The sequence below is a fragment of the Eptatretus burgeri genome, chromosome 2 (genome assembly GCF_056783735.1).
Source record: "Eptatretus burgeri isolate ZD-2024b chromosome 2, Ebu_testis_v1, whole genome shotgun sequence".
Classification (NCBI taxonomy): Eukaryota; Metazoa; Chordata; class Myxini; order Myxiniformes; family Myxinidae; genus Eptatretus; species Eptatretus burgeri.
The window spans coordinates 160,127,076-160,137,945 of NC_140962.1; the positions used below are offsets into that span (position 1 = coordinate 160,127,076).

General features: G+C 41.6%; 1 protein-coding gene across 1 annotated transcript in view; it reads right to left on the reverse strand.

The window, feature by feature from the left end:
- Window positions 1-8,428, reverse strand: part of LOC147033719 (inter-alpha-trypsin inhibitor heavy chain H3-like) — a 128,401-nt gene extending 119,973 nt beyond the window's left edge. The window contains exons 1-3 of the mRNA XM_085871865.1: window positions 8,272-8,428; window positions 5,084-5,110; window positions 565-737 (exon numbers count right to left, since the gene is read on the reverse strand). Of these exons, the coding sequence (XP_085727991.1) occupies window positions 565-737; window positions 5,084-5,110; window positions 8,272-8,367 (296 nt within the window). The 5' untranslated portion in view covers window positions 8,368-8,428. The remainder of the gene's footprint in view (window positions 1-564; window positions 738-5,083; window positions 5,111-8,271) is intronic.
- Between the last annotated feature and the right edge of the window lie 2,442 nt (window positions 8,429-10,870).

A 10,870-nucleotide genomic window follows, 5' to 3' on the forward strand; every position in this document is an offset into this window, starting at 1 on the left:
ACTCTGTGATAAATCGAAAGTGTGTTTTGGAACCAACATGAGTGGTTCCATTGAGTCGAGCCAACTCGGGTGATCGAACTGCCACACGGTCAACAAGGAAGGCCCCGTGAGGTGGAAACACATCCAGGATGGGTGCTTAAGGAATACTTTTGTAATTTTTTTAAATGAAATAAAATGCTCAACCGAAGGTGAAGCACATGAGCATCATGGTCCTACTGGACCTCCCACAGCCGAAGATGAACCTCAACCTTCCCACGGTCAAGGTTCAGTTTCCAAGTGCAAGTGTTTAATGCGTCTCAATGTCTGTTCTTCATTGTGATGTGAGCCACACGGTTGTTGAGGATTTGAGGAGTTAATTTTTTTTGTATCCATTGTCGAGGCTCCTGGAAGAGGGGGGTTCTTGAGTAAGTGGCTTTTCAGTGGAGGATATTACCAAGAGCATGTGTACGTTCTAGGTAAACGGACATTAACGTGACGAGGTGGTTAGAGTTACGGTGACGATGGGCTTGTAGACCGTGATTTTGTGCTTCTGAGGTACAGGATCAGTACTCAGACATGACTCACATGGTGAAGTTGGATATGAAGGCGTGAGGAGGGAGCTGCAACTGAAACTTCACTTCTCTGGCATCGGAGTTTTGGTTCTTCAGACGACTCGTGGTGACGGTGTTAGCGAAGCGTGACGTAATCGTTGAAACGATGTGCACGCTGTGCATGTCGATTCCATCCTTGGAGATGTCCTTTGAGTACAAATTGCAGCAAAACAAAAGGTGAATGAATGTCAGAATAGTGACAAAACAGTCGATTCAAACAAACATTTCAGTCTGTCAAGAGGTTTGGAGGAGGACTTGAGGTGGTGGGGGAGGGGGAGAGGGGGGGGGCGTGGAGCAGTGGAGTGGAGTGGAGTGATACAAAGGGGTGAAGGAGAGGACAGGGGAGAGTGGTGGATTGGACTGGAGTGGAGCGTTTTTGGGTTTTTTTGCTACATATTAGCAAAACATTAGGAGATGCGAGTGTACTTTAATGTTAATTACGAGGACATTAGGACATATGAGTGTACTTTATTGTTAATTACAAGGACATTAGGACATATGAGTGTACTTTAATGTAAATTACGAGGACATTAGGACATATGAGTGTACTTTAATGTTAATTACGAGGACATTAGGACATATGAGTGTACTTTAATGTTAATTACGAGGACATTAGGACATATGAGTGTACTTTAATGTTAATTACGAGGACATTAGGACATATGAGTGTACTTTAATGTTAATTACGAGGACATTAGGACATATGAGTGTATTTTATTGTTAATTACGAGGACATTAGGACATATGAGTGTACTTTAATGTTAATTACGAGGACATTAGGACATATGAGTGTACTTTAATGTTAATTACGAGGACATTAGGACATATGAGTGTACTTTAATGTTAATTACGAGGAAATGAGGACATATGAGTGTACTTTAATGTTAATTACGAGGACATTAGGACATATGAGTGTACTTTAGTGTTAATTACGAGGACATTAGGACATATGAGTGTACTTTAATGTTAATTACGAGGACATTAGGACATACGAGTGTACTTTAATGTTAATTACGAGGACATTAGGACATATGAGTGTACTTTAATGTTAATTACGAGGACATGAGGACATATGAGTGTACTTTAATGTTAATTACGAGGACATGAGGACATATGAGTGTACTTTAATGTTAATTACGAGGACATTAGGACATATGAGTGTACTTTAATGTTAATTACGAGGACATTAGGACATATGAGTGTACTTTAATGTTAATTACGAGGACATTAGGACATATGAGTGTACTTTAATGTTAATTACGAGGACATTAGGACATATGAGTGTACTTTAATGTTAATTACGAGGACATTAGGACATATGAGTGTACTTTAATGTTAATTACGAGGACGTTAGGACATATGAGTGTACTTTAATGTTAATTACGAGGACATTAGGACATATAAGTGTACTTTAATGTTAATTACGAGGACATTAGGACATATGAGTGTACTTTAATGTTAATTACGAGGACATTAGGACATATGAGTGTACTTTAATGTTAATTACGAGGACATTAGGACATATGAGTGTACTTTAATGTTAATTACGAGGACATTAGGACATATGAGTGTACTTTAATGTTAATTACGAGGACGTTAGGACATATGAGTGTACTTTAATGTTAATTACGAGGACATTAGGACATACGAGTGTACTTTAATGTTAATTACGAGGACATTAGGACATATGAGTGTACTTTAATGTTAATTACGAGGACATTAGGACATACGAGTGTACTTTAATGTTAATTACGAGGACATTAGGACATATGAGTGTACTTTAATGTTAATTACGAGGACATGAGGACATATGAGTGTACTTTAATGTTAATTACGAGGACATGAGGACATATGAGTGTACTTTAATGTTAATTACGAGGACATTAGGACATATGAGTGTACTTTAATGTTAATTACGAGGACATTAGGACATATGAGTGTACTTTAATGTTAATTACGAGGACATTAGGACATATGAGTGTACTTTAATGTTAATTACGAGGACATTAGGACATATGAGTGTACTTTAATGTTAATTACGAGGACATTAGGACATATGAGTGTACTTTAATGTTAATTACGAGGACGTTAGGACATATGAGTGTACTTTAATGTTAATTACGAGGACATTAGGACATATGAGTGTACTTTAATGTTAATTACGAGGACATTAGGACATATGAGTGTACTTTAATGTTAATTATGAGGACATTAGGACATACGAGTGTACTTTAATGTTAATTATGAGGACATTAGGACATATGAGTGTACTTTAATGTTAATTACGAGGACATTAGGACATATGAGTGTACTTTATTGTTAATTACAAGGACATGACGAGACCTGAGTGTTCTTTATTTTAATTATAAGGACATTAGGAGATACGAGTGTACTTTTACATTAATTATGAGGACATTAGGAGATATGAGTGTTCTTTTATATTAATTACAAGGACATTAGGAGATATGAGTGTCTTTTTATATTACATATGAATACATTAGGAGATATGGTTGTACTTTTACATTAATTATGAGGACATTAGGAGATATGAGTGTTCTTTTGTATTAACTACGAGGACACAAGGAGATATGAGTGTACTTTTACATTAATTTTGAGGACATTAGGAGTAATGAGTGTCCTTTTATATTATGAATACATTAGGAGATATGAGTGTACCTTTATATTAATTATGAGGACATTAGGAGATATGAGTGTACTTTTATATTAATTATGAGGACATGAGGAGATATGAGTGTTCTTTTGTATTAATTACGAGGACACTAGGAGATATGAGTGTACTTTTACATTAATTATGACATTAGGAGATATGAGTGTTCTTTTATATTAATTATGAGGACATTAGGAGATATGAGTGTACTTTTACATTAATTACGAGGACATTAGGAGATACCAGTGTTCTTTTATATTAATTACGAGGACATTAGGAGATACGAGTGTTCTTTTATATTAATTACAAGGACATATGGACATATGAATGTACTTTTACATTAATTATGAGGACATCAGGAGATATGAGTGTTCTTTTATATTAATTACAAGGACATTAGGAGATATGAGTGTCCTTTTATATTAATTATGAATACATTAGGAGATATGAGTGTACTTTTATATTAATTATGAGGACATTAGGAGATACGAGTGCTCTTTTGTATTAATTATGAGGACATTAGGAGATATGAGTGTCCTTTTACATGAATTATGAGGACATCAGGAGATATGAGTGTTCTTTTATATTAATTACAAGGACATTAGGAGACATGAGTGTCCTTTTATATTAATTATGAATATATTAGGAGATATGAGTGTACTTTTATATTAATTATGAGGACATTAGGAGATATGAGTGTTCTTTTGTATTAATTACGAGGTCACTAGGAGATATGAGTGTACTTTTACATTAATTATGACATTAGGAGATATGAGTGTTCTTTTATATTAATTACGAGGACATTAGATATGAGTGTTCTTTTATATTAATTACGAGGACATTAGGAGATATGAATGTACTTTAATGTTAATTACGAGGACATTAAGAGATATGAGTGTACTTTTACATTAATTTTGAGGACATTAGGAGATTATGAGTGAACATATATTAATTTCAAGAACATTAGGAGATAACAGTGTTCTTTTGTATTGATTACGAAGAGATTAGTTGACAATGGAGAAGCAGGTGGGATATTTGAATTGCAGAAGACGTTCACACATTGTGATGGGACAAACCACGAAGATGGAACTAATCAGGTTCAGTCGAATTATTCACTTTCACCTGTTATTTAACTCCACCTATTTAACTCATCGATCAGGTGTCCAATGATTCACTGCCTTTACACCCTTGTCTTTTAATTGAGACCATGTAACCAAAGCCAAAGGGCCTAATCTTATGATGTTACAATTACTGTCCTCACGAGTGCAGGCGTTGAAGACACCCAGCTTTTAACGTCTCCGGTTCACAATGGCGGTGTGTTTAATTATACAGTGTCCCCCTCAGCACCACACCAGAACGACAGCTTTCAGAATCCTTGCCGATGTGTGAAAACGACCGCACCATCAAAGATGGTTCAAAAGAACCACAAAGACACCGAAACATCAATGGATACACGAGTAGCCGCATGAGGAGTCGAAGGTACACGTGACGTCATGAGCAAGTTACGGATAAATGGAATGATTGGGTCGAAAGCTTGTTGAATGAACACGTGATGGACAGGAGACACAGGATGTAGATGTGTTGGTAAAGCAATGTGTGCAGAGTGAGCAGCTCGAGAGACCTTGCAGCGTTCTCGAGAAAGGTCTCAAAGTGACAAAAACAAAATTACAACAAATCTGGAAATGATCGACGGGTGACCAAGGGAGGGACTCGTGGAGAGTTTCATAAAAGTGGTTGTGTGATGTTTTGAAAATTATAAATTGTTGTTGTGTTGGAGTACTGGTATGTTCGACGGGGTTCAATGACCCTCATTGGTGCTTTGTACCTGTTGATGGTCTTCGACCTGCCGACGCTGCAAAACAAGGATAAAGTGGGTCAATATGTAATCAAAGTTTGCCAAGTCTGATAAGTTGAGCTTCCATCAGCAGGAATTCAAAACAAACACTGGTTAGTGTATCAGCAACAACCAGAGCCAAGCTGGGTAAATCCAACATGGGGGGCGGAGAGAGAGCGAGAGGGTGAGAGAGGGTGAGAGAGGGTGAGAGAGAGGGTGAGAGAGGGTGAGAGAGGGTGAGAGAGGGTGAGAGAGTGTGAGAAAGGGTGAGGGAGAGTGTGAGAGAGAGTGAGAGAGGGTGAGAGAGGGTGAGAGTGAGAGAGTGAGTGAGAGAGAGAGAGAGAGAGAGAGAGAGAGAGAGAGAGAGAGAGAGAGAAAGAGAGAGAGAGAGAGAGAGAGAGAGAGAGAGAGAGAGAGAGAGAGAGAGCAAGCAGGGTAACAAACTCTCATGTAAAATAAGAAGGGACACTCGGACAGGGATTGGTAGGGGTGGGGGGGGTGCTGTACAACCCCACCCCTGAGAAGTGAAGCCCCCTGAAGCTATGAGATTTTAAATATGTTAGTACGGCAAAGATGGCTTGTAAAACATGTTGAGGGTATGATGTGTACAAGTATGTACACTGTACAGGTTAGCTGCTTACTCTGCCAGCACGTACATGTAGAATGTCTGACATTATTTATTGTCTATCTCCTACTTTCAGCCCCCTATCCACCTCTGCATGCCCCCCTTCTTCCCCTCTCTCATTTTGAGAAATGTACGTTTGTGTGTCCACATCCCCTCGATTGGAGGATTTTGAATGCATGTTTTGATATACACAACATCAGTACAAATAAATGTGATAAAATAAGTATGGAATGTACATCGGACAGATTATAAAAATATTGCTCGAGCAGTTGTGATGATTATATTCCATCGCTTTTATCACGGACACAAAATCTCATTTGAAAACAAAAAATGAAAGCAATTGAAGATTTTTAGTGATTTTGTATTTTTATGTTCATATTATTGACTCGATGAGATGGAATACATGTATGCGCCCAACCGTGGCGATGTTACCCCCGACCGAGGCGATCTTACCCCCGACCGAGGCGATGTTGCCCCAACCGAGGTGATGTTACCCCCGATTGAGGTGGTGTTACACCCGACCGAGGCGGTGTCATTCCTGACCGAGGCGGTGTCACCCCCGACAGAGGCGATGCCACCCCCGACCATGGCGATGTTACCCCCGACCGTGGCGATGCTACCCCTGACCGTGGCGGTGTTACCCCCGACCATGGCGATGTTACCCCCGACCGTGGCGATGCTACCCCTGACCGTGGCGGTGTTACCCCAGACCATGGCGGTGTTACCCCCGGCCGAGGTGGTACTGCTCCCAACCGTGGTGTACATTTGTATCAATGATTTGGATAGTGAGGTTAAGAGTTGGATTTCCCAATTTGCAGATGACACAAAGCTTGGAGGTAAGGTAAATAATGGAGAAGGGATCAGGTTCAGAAAAGTATTGATACTCGAATACATTGGCAGATGGAGTTTAAGGTGTTGGGGATGGGAAAGAACAATGAAAATAGAGATTACAGGATGTAAGGGGTAATGTTGGATCGTGTCACACAGGAGAAGGATCTGGGGGTGGTCATAGATTCGTGAGGTCAGCAGGCAGCACAATGTCAGGCAGCGATAGGGTAAAACAAATAGGGTTTTAGGTTGTATTCCGAGGGGGATCAATTGTAAATCAAAAGGTGGTGTTAACATTGTACAGGAACTTGGTGAGGGCCACATCTGGAATATTGTGTGCAGTTTTGGTCACTACAACTCAGGAAGGATAGAGATGCCATAGAGAGGGTGCAGCGCAGGGATACTAGATTGATTCCAGGCCTAGCTGGACTCAGCTACGAGGAGCGGTTGAAGGAGACAAGGCTTTATATACTACAAAGGAGGTGGTTACGAGGAGATATGATAGAGATGTTTAAGATAATGAAAGGTAAAAATAAAATAAGTGAAGATGAATTATTCAACAGAGTAGACGGTGATAGAACCAGGCGCCATAGCCTGAGAGTAAAGAAGAGGAGAGTGAAGACGGTAGTAAGGTAGGGGACTTTCACTCGGAGAGTAGTTAATGATGCATGGAATGGTTTCCCTGGAAAGGAGAAAGACAGAGACACAGAGACAGACAGAGACAGACAGAGACAGACAGAGACAGACAGACAGACAGACAGACAGACAGACAGACAGACAGACAGAGAGACAGAGAGACAGAGAGACAGAGAGACAGAGAGACAGAGAGACAGAGAGACAGAGAGACAGAGAGACAGAGAGACAGAGAGACAGAGAGACAGAGAGACAGAGAGACAGAGAGACAGAGAGACAGAGAGACAGAGAGACAGAGACAGAGACAGAGACAGAGACAGAGACAGAGAGAGACAGACAGACAGAGAGAGACAGAGACAGACACAGAGAGACAGAGAGACAGAGAGACAGAGACAGAGACAGAGACAGAGACAGAGAAAGGGAGACAGAGAGACAGAGACAGACAGACAGAGAGACAGAGAGACAGAGAGACAGAGAGACAGAGAGACAGAGAGACAGAGAGACAGAGAGACAGAGAGACAGAGAGAGAGAGAGAGAGAGAGAGAGAGACAGAGAGAGAGAGAGAGAGAGAGAGAGAGAGAGAGAGACAGAGAGACAGAGAGACAGAGAGACAGAGAGACAGAGAGACAGAGAGAGAGAGAGAGAGAGAGAGAGAGAGAGAGAGAGAGAGAGAGAGAGAGAGAGAGAGAGAGAGCAGGAAAGTGTTTCCAATTGCCCAAAATATTTTGGTTTAGTTGAGTTTTGCAACACATTCCACAGGTAACCGCAGTGGGATAATCAGGGTTGTTTGACCGCGTTCACTGCCACCACCAGTAAGTGACATAAAGTGTGAGAAAGAGCGCGAATGAGGAACGATCGAACACGTCTCGTGAAACATCATGAAAGAGAACGAACCAAAGTGCACGGAAAGGTGTTTCGTCGTTTACCTGAGTTGTATTCAAACGATATCAGAAACGAGGGCAGGTTAGAAATTTACATTTTCTAATAAAACCGAAAACACGTGAATAGAACGAGTAATGAAGATGAACAATCTGGGAGAAGTGAGAACAAACTTGGATCGAAATCGACGAAATGAGGTTTGACCTCCACTTACAGATCTCGGAGATCCATCCCTGATTGGAGAAATAACCAATGCGGCCTGGAACACCGGGACCAGCACCGACAACGTCGTCAACAGTGCCAACAACATTTTGGTGGTGACAGCTCAAGCTATCACGAGGATAACTTTAAATAGCTCGAAACCGAAGCTTCACACGTCTCCCACCCCTTCGCCATGATACCACGCCCAATGGAGCCCCCAGTGGAAACTGCACAGTTCTGAGAAAAATCTGTGTCCATTCTTGTTTCACAAAAACCTCGTGACGTGTGGGGACCAATATTGACAGCACTGTCTGTCATGCTATATCACGACAGCACCCTCATTCCACATCATTACAGCACCCTCATTCCACATCATTACAGCATCCTCATTCCACATCATCACTACAGCACCCTCATTCCACATCATCACTACAGCACCCTCATTCCACATCATCACGACAGCACCCTCATTCCACATCATCACTACAGCACCCTCATTCCACATCATTACAGCACCCTCATTCCACATCATTACAGCATCCTCATTCCACATCATCACTACAGCACCCTCATTCCACATCATCACTACAGCACCCTCATTCCACATCACGACTACAGCACCCTCATTCCACATCACGACTACAGCACCCTCATTCCACATCACGACTACAGCACCCTCATTCCACATCACGACTACAGCACCCTCATTCCACATCACCACGACAGCACCCTCATTCCACATCACCACGACAGCACCCTCATTCCACATCATTACAGCACCTTCATTCCACATCATCACGACAGCACCCTCATTCCACATCATCACGACAGCACCCTCATTCCACATCATCACTACAGCACCCTCATTCCACATCACCACGACAGCACCCTCATTCCACATCATCACTACAACACCCTCATTCCACATCACCACAACAGTATCCTCATTCCACATCACCACTACAGTATCCTCATTCCACATCACCACTACAGTATCCTCATTCCACATCACCACTGCAGTATCCTCATTCCACATCACCACGACAGTATCCTCATTTCACATCACCACTACAGCACCCTCATTCCACATCACCATGACAGTACCCTCATTCCACATCACCACGACAGTACCCTCATTCCACATCACCACCACAGCACCCTCATCCCACATCACCACTTCAGCATCCTCATTCCACATCACCACTGCAGCACCCTCATTCCACATCACCACTGCAGCACCCTCATTCCACATCACCACCACAGCACCCTCATCCCACATCACCACTTCAGCACCCTCATTCCACATCACCACTGCAGCACCCTCATTCCACATCACCACCACAGCACCCTCATTCCACATCACCACTGCAGCACCCTCATTCCACATCACATTTTGTCCAAACTGAATATGCATTAATCCTTAACACTCCTGACTCCTTTCAAAATATTTACCATTATCTGGGGACCTCCTCGAATTTGGGAGTGAACAGAGATTTGTATTACATCTCGAGTACAAAAGGTTTGGAGGTCCCCATCCCAACCACCGAATGACCATTCTTAAGTTTTCCAGTTGGTGCATTAAGTTGGGGCCGCTGCTTGAAGGACCCCCCAATGTCAGTTTAAATTACATATTTGAGTGCATCGATCAATCTGGTGCCAAGAGTTTCATTTTGGTGCTGCGATTACAGATGTGTCATTCTAAAGTGACGAATTTGGTGCAAACCCCATTTAAGAACGGCCGAAGGAGGGCGCTATTTTTAGCACATTTGAAAGACATCTCAAGTACATCAATTAAACTTTGTGGAAATATTATTTGGACCTTCCTGATGAAGGATCAGTAGTTCTTAAGTGAACCTTTTGGTGCAAAACCCATGTAAGAAGAAACAATGTATGGAGCTAAGGATAGTGCAAACACCAGCCTGAATGAGTGTAGGTACGAGAAGTTCATGAAGAGATACGGATCAAAGGGAAATGGAAAAAAAAAACCTACCAGCCAATTTGAGGGGGATGGTTGCAATTGGACTACCACCTTGCGAAGATGAGCTCAATACTCACATTAAGTGTGCTTCCTTTGTTGCCAACATGTGGGCAAGAACAGATCAAAATCATATGGAGCAGCATCCAACTGAAGAAAATGGCTGGCAGTTAGTTGATGACCGTCACAAACCGGTTTGGTTTGAAGGGGAACAACTTCCCAAAAGCCTTATCCCAGAGACAGAGGAATGAGAAGCAATGAACAAGGAAGAGGATGATGACTTGGAAATTGCATCTTCAGATGAAGATGACAGTTCTGATAAGGATGACTAGAATCTTGTAACAGACAGGCAGGCTGAACCCATAATTATACCAACACTAATAAATACTAGTGAACTCATGATTATAGACATATTCACAGTATAGGAATCGAACTTTTGCCTCACAGTATGTGTGTGACTCATCAGCAGTTTTGATGTCTTGTCTTGTAAGTTTTAGCGATAGATTGATATCATTTTAAAATTTAGCATGATGTGGATATGGATATCAAAAGGTCGTCATAGTTGACACATGACAAAAGTTTGGTTTCCAAAGAGCATATCCACTTGAATAAATAGGCATGTTCGTGTCCTGTTGCA